The sequence below is a fragment of the Pseudoliparis swirei genome, chromosome 1, assembly GCF_029220125.1.
Source record: "Pseudoliparis swirei isolate HS2019 ecotype Mariana Trench chromosome 1, NWPU_hadal_v1, whole genome shotgun sequence".
Classification (NCBI taxonomy): domain Eukaryota; kingdom Metazoa; phylum Chordata; class Actinopteri; order Perciformes; family Liparidae; genus Pseudoliparis; species Pseudoliparis swirei.
Genome location: NC_079388.1, coordinates 11,931,698 through 11,955,368, shown reverse-complemented (window position 1 = coordinate 11,955,368; position 23,671 = coordinate 11,931,698). Strand labels below are relative to the sequence as shown.

The following is a 23,671-nucleotide window of genomic DNA, read 5'->3' as shown; positions in this document are numbered from 1 at the left end:
TACTATGATTGCCTTTTTCTTTATTTTCTATAGATATTGATGTATTGTCAGCATATATTCTTATCGCTAAGAAAATCTGATAATGTGACATCTCTATTATTCTACCCAGTGCATATTACTCTGGTGTTTTCTCACAAGAGATTCATAAGCCTTTACATCTGTGTTTCATACTATCACACAGGGGGGAACTTCTGACTGAAACCTGGAGGATTTAGTCCTCGAAGTCAGGGTTAAATATAGCTAAAACAGCAAATCTAGGACAGTTGGCCATAACACCTCTGGTGATCAAAAAGAGAGAGAAGGATTTACCAAGGAGGAGGAGGAGGAGGGGGAAGAGGAAGACTGAAATAGAGAGAGAGCAGTGAGGAAGAGAGAGTGTGGCTATAGACAAAGCAACTACTGTAATAATCATGACAATGTGCTATCTGATAGTTAGTGTTCTAATTTTCATATGGTAAATTTAAATAAAAGAAAATGTATATGTATATATGTGGATTTCTAGATCTTCAATAGACTAATTACACTAGACATCTTTCTTCACTGGACACTTTAATCTGTTTATCATTGCTAGACGGATGGACAGGTGATAGATGGAACCTTTCAAGGCCGCCTCACCTATAGTACCACATCCTGGTACGGGGAAGAAAACACACGTCAATATTAGTTCAGCAAACAGCATCTGTTCTGATATTGTTGGACATGTCTTTGTTCAACCACCTGGGCAAGGTGCTCTCCACAGTGCACACATCGATCTGCCTGAGTGAACACGGTGACCAGAATGGTTAAAAACCCCACTGAGGCTGTTGGACTATATAATAATCCATAGTTATAGTATAAAAGGATATATGGATGGATGCATTTATGTGTCAATAAATGTAGACAAATTGAAGCATGACTGACGAAGTAAACAAACCCGCCTGGGAACGAAGGGGGGAGGGGGAGGAGGGGCGCTTCGTCAGTGCCCCTCGGAGTCTGATACCAACATGCCGAGGCCTCTGTTAGCGTCTTAATGCGACACACCGGACTATCAACTAACTCCAATGTTAACCCATGGCCGCCATTATGATCAAAGCAACTGAAGCCGTATAAAGATGATGGCAGATGGTTCACACCAACACAAGGCTTCCAACCGGAAGACAGCCGGTTGTGTCCGGTGTGAATCTAAAAGTCAATGTTGAGTCATTTGGTGACGTCAGTCACAGTCACGTCATCGGTCACGTTAACTCCAAGCAGAATCCTAAACCCGGTTCAGTGGTTTTGTTGCTTGAACCCAACTTCCTGTGTAGACAGAAGTTTATTTTGAAAAGACACTATGAATAATAACACTGACACTAGAGAGGTACGTAGAGCAGCGTCGTTTGAAGAGGAGGAGCACTGACCAAGTGTCAGTGTGTGACAAGTTGGGAGGGAGAACGTGTTAAAACAGTAAATGAGATGTGAGGCAAACACCATTGCCAAGAACAGCACTGGTTTTTCAAATCAAAGCCTTCCTGCTATGCTGTGTGTGTGTGTGTGTGTGTGTGTGTGTGTGTGTGTTCCGCTCCCCCGCCGCTCTTAGTGAACCCCTGCCAAAAACAGCTCAACTGTCAAACACACCAGACTTTTGTCACATATTGTGTTCCCACATCCTCCATATCTCAGATATGGTGATGGCGTTGAGGGACCTGCCAGCTAAATCTCATGGCTGCTTCAGCGTCTGCTTTGCAACTTGTGCACCATGACAGCGGGACGAGCGGCGATCAGAATGGTACCGTGCAATGGGAGTGATCAGCGAAGACCGTCCTCGCTGATCATCGCTGAGTTTAAAAGGAGGTTTTTGGAGGCTTCAGCGTGTTCGTAATTATGTCTGACGCTCTGCGATGGTACATCTGGTTCTTGGGGCTGATAGCTGCTTGACACACTTCTATAATCTGAGGGTAATCCAAAGATCCTCATCAGCGGGTGAAAACCTTCAAATCTAATGTGTGAATGCAATAAATAAACAATCAGCACTGAATCTTTACAAACATATTTTTTATATTTTAATGGTAACGAAATCCCTGACATCACTCTGTTCTGTTTCTATAAAGTCCTGAAGAAGTCGTATGATTGTTTTTGTTATCTACTAATCTAAAAATGAAAAAAAATATGACATATGGGATTAAAAGTTTGCTGGGTGTTTGTTTGAGGGTCCTACCTGACGACTCCTGATGTGTTCCTGAGGACCGTGGCGGCGAAGCTCTGGGTGACGCCCACCAGACTGGTCCCATCCACCTCCACGATCTGGTCGTTCACCTTGATCCTGTCGCACAAGACGAAAGCATCGGTCAACACTTTGTGCAACACACACTTTGTGTCCCATTAACTGGTGAGTGAGTTTGTGTTTGCGGTGTGTGTGTGTGTGTGTGTGTACATGTGAGCTGAAGTAATCCTGATATGGCCCATACACAACGTCCCAGACTAGTCTACAAAAATAAACGTCAAAAGTACATTACGGCTGATGCAGCAAAACTACTACGAGACGCACAAGAGACAAACAAACTGGCCTCCAGATTCAAGATTACAAGAGTGTCAGAGTTTCTCGCGGTCACTAAACTCCACTGCGATAGCTCCGGACTATTTGCCCGACCAAGAGACAGAAGACATGAGGCTCACAACCAACTGGGAGGGCTAACGAGGTCGCGGGGGCCAGGGAGCCGTTCGCTCTGAGCTACAACACAGCCCGAAATTCTTCTCTGAAAATGATGAGAGGTCAGCTAAGGTCACGATCTGAAATTAAACTCCTGATGATCCACTATTTATGATGGAGGAGAAGAGAAAAATAATCACTGGAAGAAGAGACGTCCTTGTGAAATATTCCATTTAAACCAACTTGGAAATCTGCATAAAATCCGGATTGAGGATTATTCTGAAACAGTTTTGAATAATTGCTTCGCCATATGAAGAAAACAATAACTATCTCTCGTTATTTTTTAAGAAAACGGCATATTGTTTTTATAATTAACTACTTGAAGGCACAATGCATGCATCATTTACTTCTACAAAACAAACCCACTGAAGAGGTCCTGCTTTTATTTGATCATAACAGCACGCAACTAGAATGGGCACTCGGTAGAGCGCATACCTTCACATATCACAAGATTGGGCATTGAATTATGAACATTTTGGCATTAGTTGCATGCCAATTGGACAAAAATGTATCGTGCTATGGTAAAAAAAAGATGTTGACCTTTCCATGACCTTGACCTTTGACCCGATTGATCCCAAAATATAATCAAATGGTCCCCGGATAATAACCAATCATCCCACCAAATTTCATGTGATTCAAGAAGATTTTGACCTGTTCATGACCTTTGACCTTGACCTTTGACCCGATCGATCCCAAAATCTAATCAACTGGTCCCCGGATAATAACCAATCATCCCACCAAATTTCATGCGATTCGGTTCAATACCTTTTGAGTTTTGCGAATAATACACATACAAATAAATAAATAAATAAATAAATAAATACACGGCGATCAAAACTTAACCTTCCGCATTTTCAATGCGAAGGTAAATATGTACGACTTCAACCGTTTCAATGCGGTTGAATGTAGACAATTTAATTACACTTTAATCTCGTCAAATTATCATTTTTTTTATGATTGTCAAATGGTCCAATCAAACCAGACTAACTAGACTGGAGCCTAATCACACTCAGGGTAATTGAGAGGATAATGAGTCAGTGTTTCTACAGAGATCGATCAGCATGCATCAAAGTAATGCCGCCTCATGTACAATTTCTAAACATATGGAGTTCATTCAAACAAGCTGACTACAGTATTTTGTGTAAATGTTTATGAATGATGGAATATGAGCCCCACTAACTGATGAAAGTCTCATAACTAAATCCTTCTTAATTGTCATGATGGAACAACAATTGAAGGACCTAATAAACACATTAGGATATTTATTGTCGAAAGAGTACAGTGACTGAACACACCTTCAACTTCAGGGACTCACAAGACCCCGATAAACCACCGGGTGGTCATAATCACAGCAGCAGAGGCTGAGAATGGGTTCAGCTCGCTAATCCACACCGTTTACTTACTGCAAAGCTCTGCAAAGTAGAGTTTTGGAACAAATTTCCTGCAAAGTCAAAATCTATATTAAGCAATATCCTCTGACGGTTACATCAGCAACTGCAGTTAACAATGGCCGTTCTGCTCATTCCTCAGTCTGTCACAAGAGTCAGCAGCTGCAGAGCGGGGTTTACTGTAACCGAGACGCCCAACATATCAACCAGAGCTGTCATGCGGCTGGAGAGAGACGCGTCGGCCGGACAGGTCGACACAGAGTCAGCAGCTCGGACACTTTTCAGACCTACACGGCATTTAATGTGTCAAATGCGGCTTTCGGTGGCCGAGGCTGGTTGACATACAGCAGCTGAGCGGAGGTGACAGGAAAACAAATAAAAACAAATTGACAGCAAAGTAAGATTCATACGAATATAACAAAACGCACGCACTCACACACACACACCTTCATCTCATAAACCCATCTCACCCCAGGATACACACACACAAACAGGGTCATCTGCGCCAGACAATACAGCGAAGCCTATCTTTCTGTCTGTCTGCCTATGTGTGTGTTTGTGTGTGAGTGTGTGTGTGTGATTGTGTGTGTGTGTGTGTGCCTCAGACCATTAAATCTGACTCAGAAAGAGAGAGAGAGAGAGTCCTACAGCTAGAAAGAGTAACGATGGAAATAAATGACCTCGTGACTCCTCCCCTGTATGTGTGTGTGAGTTGCACTTAGAGAGCAAATTAATGTGCAAAAGCTATCTAGTGATTACTTATTTTTCGGTATATTTCTCTGATATTGTGATGAAGAGTTATTGTGAAATCCCTCACGGAGACACAGGCAAAGCTGCAGATCCACAATAAAGGAGGATTCTGTTTCCACAGGGGCCATAATCATGTCATGTAATGTTTCACTGCTCTAAACTGACCTACACTCGTAAAGCATGAGACGACAGGAGGAAGTATTCCTCCTCCATCTCCTGCTCTGTTTGTTGGAAGGTCAGCAGCAAATGGGTTCAAAGCTTAAACTGGCCAAACTAAACCTTTTGTCTTTTGTTAGACAAGATGGAGAGATGACCTTCAGCCTTTGCCCAATGGATTAGAGATATGTTGTATTCTATCAAGTTAGAGAAGATCAGGTATAGTATCTATAGAGGAACATTACTTAAACCATGTTGATGCTTTAGATTCTGATGACTTTACAGCTGAGTAAAGTCATTGGTGTTTACAGTGTGTGTTTAACTAGGAGTGTAGGAAATAGGATTTGGAAAGGCCTGATTTGTCTTTGTGCTCACATTTTTCTACTTCCTTCCTCTGCTTGTTCTAAGTCTATGTCAGTGCCCTAGATAAAGAGAATGTACTGTTCTTTAACTAGGATTATCTGGTATTATTTGTATATTGATGTTTATATTTTCTATTTTTCTATTGTTTTCTCAGTAAGTCTGACTGGTGAACAATACTGAGCGCAAAAACTACCCCGCTATCTGTTATAATTTGTAAAATACTACATACGTATACATACAAGTCCACAACTGTTTCATCTGACCACTTTTTTGGTTTCGTTATACAACAATATAAATAAAAAAGAGTCCTACTATACGGGGTGAATGTCCAGTCTAATCCAAATATATACAAATGTTGTATGTTTATGTATTTAGGAATGTTTTAAAACATATATTCTATTTGTATATGATTTGTGGATAGGTGACCGTAGGTGATTCAAATAGAACAATGTGGGTCGAGAAAGAGGAGCATGACACAACAACCAGAGACATTGCAGAACCATGAAGCCGTCAGGACACCCGCACATTAATGTCACCGTGCCAAACGTCATGGCAGCCGGGACCGAAGCAGCGAGCCAACCGACAGACAGACAGACTGTGCCATCCCTAGAAAAGGAAAACGTAAGCAGGTGTCGTTTCTCAAGACTCTTTTGATTTTGAGTCTATAAGAATAATTAACAAAACATAAAAACACAGGGAACATTACAACTGTGTTCAGTTCAAATAAATGAGAAAAAGGATGAAATCTGCAGCCTCAGAATTGAAGCAGAGCCTTCCTCTGATCGCATCCCTCAGTCACAGAGGGAAATGAGACTTAACAGAGTGCAGCAACTTGGAACAACTTCTCTCAAGATGTTTCCTTTCCTCACGCGATACTTCTCTCCCCTGTCTCTCTGCTCGCTACATATTAACTAATCTCACTCTCCTGTGTTCCTATAACTGGCGGCCCCGACTGCTGCATGAGAGAAAGAATGAATCCCCCAAGGAGCCGCACCTCTACCGACCGCCAACAGCCTCAGTGCACCAGGTTCCACGTGAGTATGCGGAGCTTACAGTGCTCACTGCTCTCATACTGCATGGAATGGAAGTGGCTTTCAGTCTTTTAATCTGTGTCTGAGGAACCTTGACCACACACACACAGACACACACACACACACACACACACACACTAATAGGTAGAAGCTGGCGGTTTAGAGGCAAATAACCACAGCTCGCCTGCTGGGAGCAGTCGTCTCCTCTGTTGCTCGCTGAGTGCTTCCTCTGCACTGCTCAAACTTTATGGCGCACAAATAAACACAACACATACACACTTCTCTCCCTCGCAACAACAGCAACACAGGTCATCTGGGGACCCGTATAGAGACGAACTTTTGCAAACTTGCTCAGAAAACACGAAATATAATACACTAATGCAATGCGTCTCTGTCTATCTCTCACTCTCTCACACACACACACACACACACACACACACACACACACAGTTCACAGACACACACACACACACAGACACACACACACACACACAGTTCACAGGTCCCAGACTGTGCCTCTCCCAATGGGTGTAATCCTAACCCCTGCTGCTAAATCTGACAGGAACAGAGTGTGACTGTGTGTTTGTGTGTGTGTGTGTGTGTGTGTGTGTGTGTGTGTGCGTGTGTGAGGGAAAGAAGGTGGTGGGAAAGTGGAAATATAACTGCTGATTAATTGATGTGTATTTTTACTATTTTTATACAATAGGTGCAACCTTGGTCACATGGGAGCTTTCCTGCCTCTCTAATCTGCTTTGTGTGTCCCCAGACGTCATCGCTCAGTGATATGTGTGACCTCCAATAGAAAAGCCGGTCTCACCTGGCGTCTCTCTCAGCGGCTCCGCCCTCGATGACGGTCTTGACGAAGATACCCAGTTTCTCTAGTCCTGCGTCAGCGCCGACACCCATCCCGATGATACTTATCCCCAGGCCGTCTTCATCTAGGAACATACACACCACATAGTTAAAGTGTGTATGTTTGAGTCTCAATCCGTGTGTGACGGGTGAAAAGCTTCTACTTTTTAACTTTCCAATAAGCTTGGATCAAACACAAAATGCCTCCAAGTAAACGGATTTAATGGAAAAGAGGAGGAGGCGTTGACTATCGGCAAGTTCACATGAATAGGAAATGTGCTGGATGGGAAGTTCTCTCCCAGTGTAGCATTCAACAGTCTCCACCGCGCATGAATGATTCATGAGTTGTTAGGGTTATGTAACAGCAAATGGATGGGGATATTTTATGATGCAAAGTAATTGTATTGCAGGTCATTGGCGATATTGAATTTCAACACAGGAAAAACCTCTACAGGAAAAGACAAGTGAAGAAGCTGTTCACAACAATATCGTTTGATGTGAACTAATCTGATAAGAAGCCTCATTGTTAATAGTTGGCCTAGAAATTCTAAACATTCATTCATAATGAGGGGAAATCGATGAGGAAACGACCTGGATAGAAAGACAACAAAATGAATGTCACTCCTTTTGATAAAAAAAAGAAGTGACATCCTGTATGTGGGTGGTTCTGTCTACTGGGTGCATTTGGTAACTGACAGGATCCACCTCCACGTTGGACAATGTTCTTCGATCCCCCCCCCACACACACACACCTTTCTCCAGCTCCGCGGGAAAGAGCTCCAGTTTCTCCACCCTCTTCTCCAGCTCGTACTCTGCGGAGGAGGCCACGGGATCCACCTCTTCGTTACGACGGTCATAGTCGTCGTTGGAGTAGGTGTGGAACACCTGCAGAGGGAGCAAAAGGAGTTAAAGAACATGGACCCACAATGATAAATGAAAATGTCTCTGCTGGGGGACTAATAACAGATAATCTGATCTTATTACAGAGATATAATTCCACCACCTCAGCAGCATGATCCTGGATGTTTAATACATTTTGATAAAGCAAATATTGTACCTACAAATGTGACAAAACACTTCTATTCGTTGGTGATAAAAGTACTTAGCAAGTTTATGAATGGCTGTAAGTAAGCACCAGCTTTATTCCCAAACATTGCATCATGTGCACAACACACTAAAGGCCCTGATAAAAAATCCTCAGCTACAACCTCAGAATCAGCACATTAACAGATAACTGTAGCTTAGAGGGACATAGTGGGGCGATGCCGCTCTCCTCCTCTAAGCAGTGTGGTCCTCGAGGGAGCCTCTCTGCACAGCAAGAGTCGGCCGTCACTTCTCATCTCATCCCGGCCGAGCGCTCCCCTGCTGCTGCTGCTCTCTGCGACGAAGAGGAGGGGGAGAGCCGAGCACAGGCAGACTCCAAAGTGCATGCTGTCTGTCGTGTGGCGTTCTGCTGAATGCTGGTGCCAAGTAAAGGGGCGAAGGGTCTGCAAAGTGTCTTTGCAGCTCGTCTGTTTCTCCCTTAGACACCCACCTGCACCCACCCACCATGTGGCTGCTAATATTAAAATCTGAGAAACTAAAGCCACATGGTGCTGTCTCCTATATATAAGGATTTCGGGATGGGGATATCACACATTTAGCTTAATGATTTCGACCGATCAAGTTATTCACAACGCTGCATGAGCACAGAGCTTTACCACAAGCAGCCGGCTGCACTGCCGCCGGTCGAGTCAGTCACTGCCTATTTCTGTGCCCTGACCTCTTTGAATTGGGTGAAAGAGTAATATTTCAATAGAGAGATCACTCAGGGGTTATGTCACATCACATCTATTGATATGGCCTATAGCCTGATTTGTGGTAGTCGATATGAAATGCTGGCTTCTTTTAATTAAATTAAATATATTTAATATTTTTATATTTAATTTTACACTGCAGTCATTAGTATTGTATTGTGTATGCATATATGTTGTATATATAAAAATCCTATCTCATAAAATTTGAATATTTCCTCAGACCAAGTAAAAAAAGATTTATAACAGCAAAACAAAATCAAACATTTGAAAATGTGTTTGTTAATTAGACGATTCAAGTGATTTGTTTAATACCCTACTAGTATACTTTTTCATGATATTCTAATATTTAGAGATAGGATATTTGAGTTTAGCCTGTTTCATAATCAGCAATAAAAGATTAAAAAAAAGCAATAAATATTTTGATTTTGTAATGAATCCAGAATGCATGACCTTTTTGTTTTTTAATTGCATTACAGAAAATAAAGAACTTATATACATATATATTTTATTTTGTATTTTATATTTTACTTTGTATACTTTGCACAGTCATTGTATTATATTTGTTTGTGTGTGTGAATATATATATACATATGTTTCATTTTATATAAATATATATACTTCATTTTGTATTTTATATTTTACTTGTATACATCTATATCTTTCATCCCTATTTTTTATATTTTATATTTTATTCTCGTGTGGTTAGTTTATTGGTGCTGCTACTGTGACGACAAATTTCCCCTTGGGGATTAATAAAGTATATATCTATCTATCTTCTGTCATCAATATTTTACGAATATTGGAATCAAAGTTCCCAATAATGAAGGCAAACAAGTTCCAAACATGCATGAATATCGTCGGTAAAGATATTTGTGTTTGTAGTCACACATTGTCCATGCTGGAGGGAATGTGGCATGTGTTGGACGAATATTCATCACATGATAAAGACACACTAAACTACAGTGAATATATAAATGACACTCTGTTTAAGAGACACTGTGCCTGTTGTATGCACAGCTTGGGCACATTGATGTCGCGGGATGCTGCCTGGTTGGTTTTTATTCTTTCCCCTGTGAGCATGCGGGAGCTCTGTGGGGTCTCCATGAGCCTGTCATCAATCATTTAGTGTGATCAACAACCCTGCATTATTAACGCTTGCATATGCACACACATAGCATTAAAGAAATATAAAATAAAATATATAGGCACATACCTTCAGCAACCAGTAAGACACACACACACACACTCATAATCACGTCCTCTAAGGCTTCTAAGCGATGCTACCATTACGTACACTCTCTAATGGCCTCTCTCAGTCACTGTGTGCTCTCGACAAACACTTTAGCACGTGGCCAGTCACTTGAGAGAGCCAGAGAGCAAGAGAGGTCACGGAGAGTGAGGACAGATGATGGTCGGGTCTTGAGAGAAGGCAAGCAAAGAAGAGACGGAACACTGATGGAGATTGAGAACAGAAAGGCAGAAGAGGGAATTAAAAAAAACTCCATCAGATGAACAGAGAAGACAAAGGATGGACAAGAGAGCATTGGTGAGAGAGAGAGAGAGAGAGAGGATAGGAAGAGGTAGTCAGAAAGAGAATCAAAGAGAGAGACCGCATCGTCAAATGGAAATCCTTCACCCACAAGATAAAGAAACCTGCCAGTTGTCAGGCCAGGTTCAGTTAATTTGGTACATATTGAGGCACCCAAAGGAACATATATATAGGTCAACCAGAGCAGGCCGATTATGAGTCAAGCTAAGTTTCTCCTCTTCGATAAGATGAATAATCTTCATGTTGTGTGAGCTGGATTTGGTTTGGCCCCCCTAAAAAAACAACCTTTTGACCTGAAGTCGAGGAAAAGACAGAAAGAGAAGGCGTGATATGGTTTAGCAATGTGTGTGACCGTGGTTGACCTTGGCAGTGTGGCAGGAGACTGCTGTCGCCTGCGTGTTTTACTACAGTGAGCGGAAACATTTCCAGAGTTCAGGACCAGAACTGCAGCTGAAAATCACAAGTCTGACAGCTGTGGAACAGGCAGTTAGGATGCAGCTAAGCACACATCTAGAGTGGCTGTACTCAAACAACATACAGCAAGTGTTTGCTGGCTGCATGGCTGAAGGCATGGTACAGTATGACCAAATATATGCACAACTAATGACATTCCCATCTGCCTCCACTACTTTGTTTTCTGCTGATTGCTAGCATGCGATTGCACTAAAAAGGGATGGTTATATACATGGTCAAAATTAAACCTGCAAAACTCAACATGCTCGGATTGTCATTGTCAACATGCTAATATGAACATTGAAAGCATCTCACACAGCTGGTGGCGTCGGTTACTCGTCGTGTTTTTAAGTCCAGTTTGCTTTGATACGGTTTTTATTGGCCTTGACAGGAATTACAATTTAAGGGCGACAGAACCCAACACTGTCTGTACATAGAGACTCAAGAGAGGAAAATTAATCTTGACAGCCACACCAAATTTAATATTACGCATATCAAGGCGTTGACTCACATAATCCAATAAACAGATCCCTGGGAACAGTCATGTCAGAGCATTCCACCCGTATCTGCATTAATGTGTGAAATCTATATCCTCATGACAAACGGCAACTAATTTCCATTGTCAAGTACAGTTGGTGTGTACTGAGGCAGGTCATTATGCTCAACTGAAATTCAGTTTGTATTGAAGAAGCAACCAGTGAATATTGAGTTATGATGGGCCATCTCCCCATGTGCTGCCTCCCTGGAATTGGAAGAGTCACACAACCATTTACATGTAAATATATCCCTCTAGACTGTCGGCACTTTCTTCTAAGCTGAATGCACCACTTTGGATGAAGAAATCTTGTGTCAACAAAAAGTCAATTTTTTTTTAATCCCCTTCTTTGAAATAGCCATATATATTTAAAACCCTGCAACAGTTTTCTGGACTCTGGATGTTAATAGCACTTGCTGAATACATCATGCTGGCTAATTCTTGATTAAAAACGTCTGTCCATAACATCCTTTTAAAATGAGAGCATGTAAATGCAAACATCTCTCCGTGTAATATCACTCATCCACCCACAGACACAGTATAAATGCGGGCACACCTCTTTCTCTGAGACCTAACATGCACACAGTTAAGGCTGGCATTGATTACCTCTCCTATCTCGCTGTTCGCCAATCATCACAATTTAAACCAATATCTCTTCTCTTCTTCAGTTTATCCTCATCTCTTGTCCATATAACACACTGACTAATGCCGCTGACACACAACACACTGACACACGTACATTTAGCATGTTGTCAGAAATGGAAAAACCCTTAGTTTCCCAGTGTTGTTATCTCATATCAGAATCAGAATCAGAATCAGAATCAGAAACATGTTTATTGCCAAAGAATGTTCATATTAAAAACACAAACAAACGAGGAACTTTTTTTGGCGAAAGGTGCAAGAATCGCGCACCAATATCCAGGTCTTGTAGGAAGATGAAGGGAGTCTGGTTTGATTCTTCTGAAATGCAGTTTACTGTCATGTATGGATGCTGCTGCAGCTGCTGTGACTCTGCAAATGCCCCGCGGACGACCTCGGCCACCAGCTTCAATAAAGCTGAGCCCTTTCACTCGGGACAAGTGCATCTCACTCTCCTTTATTTGTGGTTAGGTGAGTATGCTAAAAATGCTAATCCGGCATTTGAGTGATAACAGTACAAGTGTGCATGAAGGCTTTGCGTGCATGAGTGTTTCATCACAGATACATGTCTGAATAAGCATGCATGTCTGAATAAGCATGCATATACATGTCTGAATAAGCATATACATGTCTGAATAAGCATGCATATACATGTCTGAATAAGCATGCATATAAATGTCTGAATAAGCATGCATATACATGCCAAGCTGGTGTCCTGATTCAAGATTCATCTCACGATGACAACCCCTCAGCAAAAATGATGTCTGTCAGTCAGTCTGAATAGCTGTTGGGGTGGCGTCAGGGAAAGAGGAGCGAGGATTAACCAAGGGCTCAGTAATCCACAGGGGAGGAGAGAGGAAGAGGGAGCATCAGATCATGGGGTAAATCTGGATGAGAAAAATAAATAAAAAAAGGTAATAACATTTGAATCAAGAGGAAAATGAGAGATGGAGACGATGTACTGGGACCAAAATAGGAGGACAAATGAAGGGGCACAAGAACCGATGCAGGACGCTTTAAAATGATAAGAAAATGGATGAGTAGTGAATGAACAGGAAGAACCGAGTTATAGAGGATGGGGCGCAGGAGTGGCTCTTATGATTCAAGGGTTAGAGCAGCAGCAGGCAGTCAGGCTATTGAAGAGTGAAACAGCCAGTAAGAGAGAAATAAAGAAAATAAAATGGGGAAAAAAGAAACGCTGAGGAACGAGTGGAGCTTGGGATAATTTCCTCCAGGGTTGTTTGAGCCCCTGCCTAAGATGTCACAGCATGAGACCAATGCCCAGCCAACCGCCTCTGATGGCATTAAACCGGGCCATTGGCGAGCCGGTGCCAGCCTTCCTGACAGTGGACGCTGCCCAGGGCAATAAGAGGCGGGAAGGCCCAACTGGTCCGACTGCTGTGGCACGAGGCCAGCAAACCCTGCAGTGGATGAACGACAGCCCGGCACACTCACACACAGAGACACACACAGTCTGCTCTGCAGCGACAGCTCAGCACATCTGCATTTCATTACTGCTACTTGTGGCCACTCAGCCACAACACCGCGCCAGAGAGCTGACCGGTGCTGAAGAAAGTGTCTGGATGCTGAAGGACGAGACAGTTGCTGATGATGGAGAATTAATTCATGTCCTGAGAGGTCAGACCGAGAGAGACTGGCAGATTTTTAAAAAGTGGGCGCAGATGGGAAGAAGTGAGAGTGAGAAAAGAGAGAAGCAAACAGTAACATTCAGTAACCCGTTCTGTTTAAGGATAAGTGAGAACCAATAGATTTTACAGTCAATTAAAAGCCAAGCTTTTTGTCATCTTGACACACATCACCACTCGTCTGAGGAAGTGACACTGACTTTTGACTTGTCGGGGAACGCCAAAATCTTAGTCAGCGTTTCTTTTTTTAACTGGAGTACCTTCTGCACACAGAGTAGACACAGACTACTCACAGTCTAGTAGAGATCTTTGAGAGAAATACACTGCTAATTTGTACTATTTTTCAAATTGTAATGAGGATTTCTGGGTAGCTTTAAAAAAAATGTCAGCTCCTGTTTCTGTGTTGCTGTCTTCCTTTTCCCCCTCAAAAATGCACTTCAGTCCACTGTTTATGGCCCAATACCACCGGGTGCCATGACTCCCACCAACAAACCAAGTCCATGGTTAACTACAGGACGAGAGCCGCAGAGAGCGAGGGAGAGAGCGAGGGGCCAGCTTTAAACAGGGGCAGAGCTTAGTAAACAACTCTGAATGGCTGCAGAGGAGACAATGTCCTGCTTTATGTCATGTGTTGGTCATATACAGGGAGTGGGAAGCTGAGATCAGAGAAAAAACACCACAACAATATGTTGCTTGTTACAGTACGGCTGGTCTTCTGCCTACTTCTATCGAGGCTTTGTTCTTCTTTATGCTGCAACAATGACTTGGCAGAATTTGGGACCTCACAGCATAATAACCGCTCTGTGTGATCTGGAGTAATTCTGCTTATGGCACAGATCTCAGGAGTCGAAGGGGTTGATTTTTTCAGCATTTGTAAGAGTTTGAAACCAGACTGTTGACCTTATTCATGTTCCCGACTCGCTACAGACGAGAGCGGTGGTGACATGGTGCAGCAGTCTGAACCGTCCTCAGCACCGGCTTAGCAAACACTGAGAACATTGTGCCACTGAGACACTCTGTTCTGTGCCTTTCTTTACCGCAATAAAAAAAAACTAGCAATATGCTGATGATGTTATTAGAAGGGGACCAGATCGAATTGGATGGCGGTCCATGACACAGTCCATTGTACGGCAACAAATCAGCCACAAAAACCGCAAGTCACATCTCGCCTTTCCTGGATCGTTAAAAATGCATCCCTACGGGAGGATTGGGTTGCACCGAAACAAGCAAACAAAAAATACACTGAATTAATAATGGAGTGACTAAGCTACATGCACGCACACTACACACACACCCACTACCTGAGTTTAGAGTACTTGTTACCTGTCCGAAATAAGAGAAGAAGTAAAAATCTTTCCAGTCCCGATGATGGGCTTCTCCACATATAGCTGGACTACAACACCAAAAAGTAACTTTTTTGGCTGAATTCTCATCTATGATACCTACGAATAAGTCACCACACAATAATTTCCGACTCCACTACTACACGATCCGTAAGAAGTCTAGTTGTTCGTCAAGATTTTCAATTTAGCTTCCATAAAAGAAGCTTAATCAAAATACCTCCCAGTGTTGGAACTCTCTCCCAACAAAAGCCTGCTTTCTCCCACTATACCCAGCCACTGATTGCATAATTAGGCTGCCAGCCAGCTTCACTCATCCCACAGAGGGAAAACCACAGAATTCAAGAATGTAGGGATAAAATATCATAAAATACTATATCAATACCATTTCCGTGCAGTCAATCATCGTTATGGGTTGTTCTTTGTTGAGCCTGACTGGAACAGTCCTAAATGTCTTCATAGTGGATCTTTAGGGGAAAAGGACTCCACTGCAACACTAGACTATACTTTAAGGGGGCTAAGCTGGAGCAATGCTGCTGCAGGCTTTAAATACTATTTACAAATGACATTGCCAACATCCATGTCAATGCTGTTTCACACATACGGTCATCCAGAAAGACAGACTGCCCTTAAGTAGAGTAATCTTTCCATCAAAATCACAGTCAGAATGTCCCTGGCTAAAAGCCATCTCATTTGAGCTTGTGAAGTATAAGACCAGTTGATGCTCCAGATAAGGATGATCACATATGTTTTCGGTTGATGAATGTACGTTGGATTTAAACAGTCGTGTACAATATGGAGGCTCCGTCATGTACTGTATTAAGGGCAGTCCAATGAGCTCCCAAATGTCCAAAACCGTCTGGCGGGGTGGATGCTAGTGGGCATTTTCTCTGTTTTCAAGCATCAGCGACTTTGTCTTCATATTCTTTTAACCCTTGTGTTGCCTTAGGGTCATTTTGACCCGAATCAATATTACACCCTCCCCCCGCCTTAGGATTAATTTGACCCCATTCAATGTTTAATGTCGGTGTTCTTTCGGTAGTCAACAAACAAACATAAAGTGCCTCACACTTAAACTTGGAAAACAATATTAATTCTAATAATTTTCTGTAGGTTTTAATTGCTGGCGTCAAATTCAACCCAAAGGGTAAAATATGTTAGTAAATATAAAGGTAACAGGAGGGTGAAACATTGAATCGGGTCAAAATGACCCAAAGGCAACACAAGGGTTAAGGCTCCGAGCAGCACGAGCACAAGATGAGTCTCTGAATTGCTTCGATGTATTGTTGCATGACTTGCAAACCTGCATTCAGCAAACGGATATCAGTCTGAGGCAGTAGCGGGTTTAGAAAGTATCGCCAGACTGAGGACACAGTAAAGCAATTATAGCAATAATTCACTGGATATTATTAATAGTTACATTGTTTATTAAGTATCTAATGAATACCAAGTAAACTACTTTATATAATCCAATGTCAATTAATAGCGTTTACTCCAAATAGCCTATAGCGATGGAGAGATTTTGAGACAATAGGTCCGTGGAGACAAACATGTTAAATGCCCCTCACTCCATCGTTATAGGAGGAAGACGCTCAGACTGACATACTTTGTTGTAATTTGGCGTCTCCTTGTAGTTTATATTTGTCTCTTTGTGGTCATTCGATTGACTCTCCAAGAATAAATCACTTCATACAGAGGCTCCGCTCACTTATCTAGTGGGCCGGTGCAGTGAGATATCGGTGATACTATCAAGCCAACAACCTGTCAATTTCTGACAACAGCAGTATTCACAAGAAAGAGATGTGTAATCATCATCGAAAGAGAATGGACACAACCGTCCCTATAACAGAACACAACCGTCAAAACATCTCTAAAAAGAAAGGCAAAAACCACTGCCTAGTGGAGCAACACGGATCTATTGTATCGATTATGGCTCTGAGCTCAGATTCATGCTACTCAGCGTTCCACAACGGTGCAGCAGCAGAATCTTATAGAGAAAACGTAAGTGAAAGGTGAAGGCGCTGATTACAGTGGCCTGTAAACTGGCGCTCCGCTCATCACATTTGCTTCATTCCATAAAGAAAGCACGGTGTCTCCAGTGATGAAAATGCAGCTGCTCCATTGGCACAGGAAGCACCATTAAAAAGACGATCTAGATGCCGTTCACGTGGAGAGTGAGAGGAAAACCAGAGGAGACTGACACAGCAGACGGCGCGCAGAGGGAGGAGACTGCTTCTGTCAAACTCCTGGGGTGCGGTTCAACAAGGAGGGAAAAACAACACATTGCTTGCAAAGAAATCTGCAACAAGTGTGACATGGTTTAAAGCTTTTGGGATTTGCTGGCGATCAAGGCAGAATTGTTTTGAAACCGTGAGAGAACCACACAGAGGAAGTGAAGCTGGCTGAGATGTGAGCGTCAGATCAAACAATGTATTCTTAATGTCAGCTGCACAGAACATACTTTGACAACAGGACATCAAAGGTGTGATAGAAGACTGAATTTACTTTCATACATGAGTCTGAATGCCTTCGGACTGAACAACTCAACGAGAGGTTCTAATGTCAATGATAAGATCTGACTCTCCTCTGTCGGTCAGTGCCTTCAGGAGAGCTGGCTGCCTTCGCCTCGGGCAGCTCAAAGCAGTCACTTTCCACTGGGTCAGTCAGGATGTTACAGCTGAGTGAAAGGATGTGGAAGTAATTATTTGTAACAAAACAAAAAAATGGTATTAACAAGAGTTTATGGCCTCTGCAAGGGGGTACAAGTACGATAGGCACAGCAATAGTACACAATGACATTATTGTGAAGCATAATGTTAAGTATGTTCACCATCTTAGTTTAGCGTATTAGCGTGCTAACACTTGCTAAACAGCACAAATATAAACTACAGCTGACGTTGATGGGAACGTCTTTAGTTTTGCAGGTTGTTTTTAAACAAATGTTACTGGATTTTGGCCATAACACTTTTGGTGAATGATGAATAAGACAGTTTTAGACATTAACAAAGTTTACTATCAACATTCATAAAATGAAAACATACTATGAAAGGCTTAATATACTGAGACAAATACACCGACAAGACCCAGACCAGACAATGCTGTGGCTGTAGCGAAATGTCAATCAATAGGTAGCCGCACCCTTAAGCACCCGGCTTCATTGTCTATATTTTACTCTAAAAGGGACATTAATCTACGAAAAGACCATCATGCTGTATTAAAGAAGACTTGAAGCTAGCGATTGATACCATAAACTCATGTTTACAACATTTACTGAGGTAATAAATCGAGTAAGAATTAGGGTCCTTTTGTCATAGACTTCTATACTATCAGATTTATTTTTGCCACCAGAGGAGTCGCCCCCTGCTGGATATTGGAAATAATGCATGTTTAAGGCACTGACTTCCACATTGGCTCACCCTTTAAAGTCATAAGAATTAATCATCTGAGAGAAATTAATGTCTGTACAAAATTGAGTCTCAATCCATCTTGTAGATGAGTACGTAGCAATATTTCAGTGCAAGTGAAAACTTGCTGGTGGCGCTAGAAGAAAATGATTAAGCTTTATCCCCTGGGCACAATAAATGTCTGAACCAAATTTCAGGGAATTCAATCCAATAGTTGTAAATTAGATACCCTAAACTAGCTAAAAAATGTCAACCCATCGTGGTACTAGATCAAAAGATAGAGGATCACCAGTCAGTAGGATTCATCCTCTGAGGACCACGATTGTCCAGACAATCCATCCAGTGGCTGTTAAGATATGCTATGCTGGACCAAAGTGGTGGATGACCATACCGCCCCATGCACAGACCCAAGCTGCTTACATTGCTATAAAATCAACATTAGGGAAGTCAACACAATAACAGGATTCTTTGAGCATCTGGATCTGTGAATCGTCTTCTCAAACAGAAATCAGTGTGTATGTGAACCAAAAGCATGACAACGCTGTATGTCATCTTCTCCCTGTGGCTACCATGATGATTTATAAAATTAATTAAGCTTTCAAAGCTGGAATGTTGACATTATTTATCCGCTTTATGAGGCTGGACCCAGACATATTACATGAAGGGGAGTGAACGTTAAGTACTAGATTATAACACAGCAGTTTATTTTAAGGTCTTCTCTGCCGTCTGCTCCCACAGGGGTCAAGCTGGACTCGTGCAGGGCCGAGGGCTGAGAAAATAGCTTTGTCTCTTCCACTATATAGCGGAACAAAAGACAGAACCCTGTTTGTTCCTCACGTGCTGAGTGAAGGGGGGCGGGGTGATGAAGAAGTGGGAGGGGTGCATGTTTAATTGTGCATGTGCGTAAAGTGGGGGCGGCGCCTCTCTTGAATATTCCATATGATGAACGAGCGTCTGTCTTTTTCATAGAAAACCTGAAGGCTTGAAACGACAGACAACAACAGAGGAGCGTATTCCCGCCTGTTCGACTTAAAGGGGACAAAAAGCTTTGTTGTGCTCACTTTCACTGTATGATGAATATACAATTTGTAATTGATCTCAAGAAAATATATATTTTTTAATGATTAAAAAGCTGATTTTGTATTTTTGTTTAAATATATTATCAAAAACATGAATTACATTACATATGATGGTATGTTATATAACACAATAACTGCACTTGTGTGTGTTGAGTCCTGAGGAGGAGGAAAAGAGAAAGATGCAAAAGGACACACTGCAGAGGATAATTAGTGAGCCAACGTCTCGTTTTCTCATCAGAATAACTGGGTTAATTGTTCTGCTTCTTTACAGCATGTTAATAGATTTGATCCTCAACTTGTGGACATTTTTTGTAATCTTAAAATCTCTCATACATAAATCTCATACATATCGCTCGCTTGTATGACAAGAACCTAAAAATCTCAAAAATAAAAATGACCCATAAAAAATTAAAGACATAGGATAAAAAAAAGTTTACGGGTAACCTAAAGCGTGTTATTTAGTATTGCAAATGTTAAGCTTACTGATGCTAATGCTTAAGGATAAGACTGAAAAATATTTCCCAATCCACAAACACTGGCTGCATTGTGTTCAATCTAGCACAGCAAACAAAATCACTTTATGGCAGGTGATGCAACAAATACTATGTTACTTATCTTTCTATTAATTAAAAAAAGAAGTTAACAGGGAAATTAATATCTGTGGGAACTGGACATTCTAGATGTATTTTTTACAAGTGAAACCTTATTGTGGTGTAATTACTGTGGGAATTCTCTGTGGGATGCATGGTTAAACATGTAATCTCTTGTCATGAATCAGCTGATATCACCGAGTATGACGGACAAAACAATAGTGTCCTACTCGTAACACACATATACACTATGTTGGCTCTATTCTGTGTACAGCATACAGTATTTGACATGTTAATTTAGATGCAAAATGTAAGCACAAAATATCATCATTTAGATAGTTCAACGTTGGCTCCCTCATTTTAAGAGACAGAGATGGGACAAACTCAGCATCATGTGTGAACACTGTGTGGGTGCTGAACCAGCATGAGCACGTCAATTTCCCAGAGGGCGATGTTTTGACCCTCATGCTGTGCATCACAAAATAGCGGCAACAATTTGCTGTTGTATCTACCGTATCACAAACCGTGTTATAGGAAGACAATGTGAAATAACGATTACGGTGTTATGAGGATAAATGAAGATTCCTGATAATTTCATCATGATCATATGACTTCATAAAATGTATGTGAAAACAAAGATGCTACCTACAATGAGTGCTTTAAAAGTAATGATGAATACAAGTCTATATAAAGGGAGCTCTGAATAGAATATCAGCGTTTTGTTGTTTTAACCTACTTTTGATAAAAGCTTCACAAAGCCTTTAATGTTGGATTGTTCACACAATTAAGGCTTCCACAACAGTTTTATTCAGTATCCAACTTACTGTAATGGGGGCAGTGCTGAAACGAATCTTCCTCTTTGGAGGGACGTCCTCTTTGTTTTCGTGTGACAGACCAGGGATCTCTGTCAGATCGGAGCCAGGGTCGTAGACAACATCCTCATCGTCTCCGTAAAGGTCATCCTCGGGATCTGTGCAGCTCTCCCCCCAACCCTGGTAACAGGCGTCCCCGTCGGCGTTAAAAATCACCCGCTCATTCCCAAGGTATTCCTCATCAGGTTCTTCCGCCTGGTCTTTGGGAGGCCCAGAGGACGTGTCTTCTCTTGAACCATCCCCATCCTCGAGTCTTTCTCCAGCTGGTGTCGTTGCGGTCGGCAACGGCTCAGGGGTTGCATCTTCCAAAGCGTTGTTGGTAATCACAGGACCATCTGTAGATTTTGAAGCTTTGGACACCCCTAGATCCTCAACCTGTTTTCTTGTTTCTGAAGGTTTCTCCTCTTCTTCACATGAACCATTCACCTGGCCTCCGTTGGTGGTGACCCCGGAAAGATGCCGCCTATCTTTGTCTGCTTTGTCCTGGGCTTCGTCCTCTTGTTGTACTGGTTTCAGCTCCGTCTCAGTCTCTGTCCCAGGACTGGCGCTGAGAAGGTCCTCAGAAGACAAGGATGTGGGAAACTTCCCACCTGTCCTGCTCTGGTAGCTCTCGCGAACTGGAGATTGTCTCGAGTCATCTTCGCTGACATCACCTCCAGGGCGGTGGCACCCATCTGGTGAGTAGAGGGCCCGTCTGCTGACTCCTTTGAGCTGCGCGCCATGGTTGGGCTGGTCAACATTTTCAAAAACAGCACTCAGTTGACTGACAGTTGGCGAGCACGCCTCCGTTCTGGAGCAGAGTGAGTCCAAGGAGTCTGTGCTGCCTCGATTAGACCGAGCACCTCGCCAGTCATCTAGATGCTCATGGGAACCTCGTTTATCACGTCCGCCTGGAAAGACGGGTGATTGGGACTGGTCACGTGAGTGCTGCTCAAACAGCTTCCTGGTTTCAGAGAACTTTACTCCAGCACCTCCAATCCTGTCAGCTGATACAGAATGCTGGAGTTTTATCACTGATCCATCGGCCTTGTTGATGAAGTTCGTGGGCTTGACCATCTTTTGTGGCGAGAAATCATCACAACTCTTGGCCTTCTCTGGCACAGTTTCTGAGCCCATCTTTATGAACATGTCCTTAATGCGACTGACATGGCCGCCATACTGGCGACCCCTTGGCTGTTTCACACGCTCGAGGTCCCTGGGCTTGGAGGCTCCTTCTACCCGAGGCTGGTCAAAGGCCTTCTTGAGTGCCTGAAACTCAGCCCGGTAGGCATTACGGTGGGGGGAGGCACTCCGGAGGCTGGTCCTCTCCCCCGAGGCCTCCGTCTTCAGCATGATGAGTTCTTAAGATTCAAAGGGGATGTCAGCATCGCCGTGGCCTCATTAGAATGTGGAAGTGAGGAGTCTCGTTTGACCTACGGCAACGCTGCCTTATCAGATCCACCACTTGTTATAGTTCCTTTTGGCCCATTCATACCTTCAGAGACAAAAATAGGTGTTATAAAGATAGAAACATGTTGTATGGCACGATAACATCACAGAAACTTAAAGTGGTTCTTACAAATCTAAATTACGATGACAATGCTGGAAAAGAGTTGATTTCCTCCTTCTATCAATAACACTATTCAGAAGCATGGGAGCCAAATATAGTGATTTATAATATAAAAGTTCTCAGTACAAGAGGAGCCTATTGGACTATAAAATCACTCTGATTATGTTGTCTTTTCAACACTGCTGCTTTACTTCCTCAAATCAATACATACAGGTCTGTGTTTGAGCTCTTTATGTTCACACTGGTACTGCAAGGAATATTATGTGTTAAGTGCTCTTTTTGTCTTTTCTCTCTCTCCCACTCCCCCTGTTTTTTACAGTAAGCTGCATGTGACCCGTGTACGCTGCCACATCCTGCATCTCTCTTAACCATCACAGACATGATGCTGGTTCTTACTAAATGTCAGCCATAAACAAAGCATTGCAAGGTATTTACAACCTTTACTACACAGAGAAAATGCTGTTGAATGCAGCAGACATGTGTTGATATCATTCAAAAGACAACATTTCATAAATTGAAAGACTGGCATTTCCCCCACCATTTCAATAGCACTGCGTTAAAGCAGAAGAGCATGCTAGTAGAGTCGGTACATATTCCACACCTATACAGCCATTAATGTTTAATCCTATTTGGAAATGCATTCAACAAAGAGGAAGATGACACACATCCAAAAACATTCATCTGGGACATAGAGAATCCATTAATCACAGTTGTGCTGAATTAGATGCAGCAGCAGCAGCAGCAGCGGTTGAAACCCAAATGTTTAATATTCATTATTCACCATGCTGGTCCATGACAACACCTATCAATGTGAAACCCTCGAGCAAAGCAAACATCCATTTCAACTTGACTGGCGGCCTATGCTGAGAGGATATGCACAGAGACAGATAAAGTTAGAGGTTAAAGATGGGAGATGAAATAGAGTCTTTAACATGATAAACAGACACACCGCCGCACACAACATGACAGCTCAGGTTTCCCCCGACCGACTCTGTTCAACATGTTTGTACC

The 23,671-nt window shown here is 42.4% G+C and overlaps 1 protein-coding gene and 1 long non-coding RNA gene across 7 annotated transcripts in view; one reads left to right on the top strand and one right to left on the bottom strand.

Moving 5' to 3' along the window:
* Window positions 1-23,671, bottom strand: part of ppp1r9a (protein phosphatase 1, regulatory subunit 9A) — a 47,139-nt gene that overhangs the window by 22,988 nt on the left and 480 nt on the right. For all 5 annotated transcript variants that reach the window (XM_056415638.1, XM_056415637.1, XM_056415639.1 and 2 more), the window contains exons 2-5: window positions 21,064-22,585; window positions 7,961-8,093; window positions 7,174-7,294; window positions 2,177-2,281 (exon numbers count right to left, since the gene is read on the bottom strand). In XM_056415638.1, the coding sequence (XP_056271613.1) occupies window positions 2,177-2,281; window positions 7,174-7,294; window positions 7,961-8,093; window positions 21,064-22,443 (1,739 nt within the window). In that variant the 5' untranslated portion in view covers window positions 22,444-22,585. The remainder of the gene's footprint in view (window positions 1-2,176; window positions 2,282-7,173; window positions 7,295-7,960; window positions 8,094-21,063; window positions 22,586-23,671) is intronic.
* On the top strand, window positions 2,244-7,208 carry LOC130194634 (uncharacterized). 2 transcript variants are annotated; one of them, XR_008831918.1, is made up of 4 exons: window positions 2,244-2,347; window positions 4,199-4,453; window positions 5,747-6,359; window positions 7,123-7,208. It is a non-coding gene; the product is annotated as an uncharacterized LOC130194634 (long non-coding RNA). The 2 variants fall into 2 exon arrangements; XR_008831917.1 differs by lacking the exon at window positions 4,199-4,453.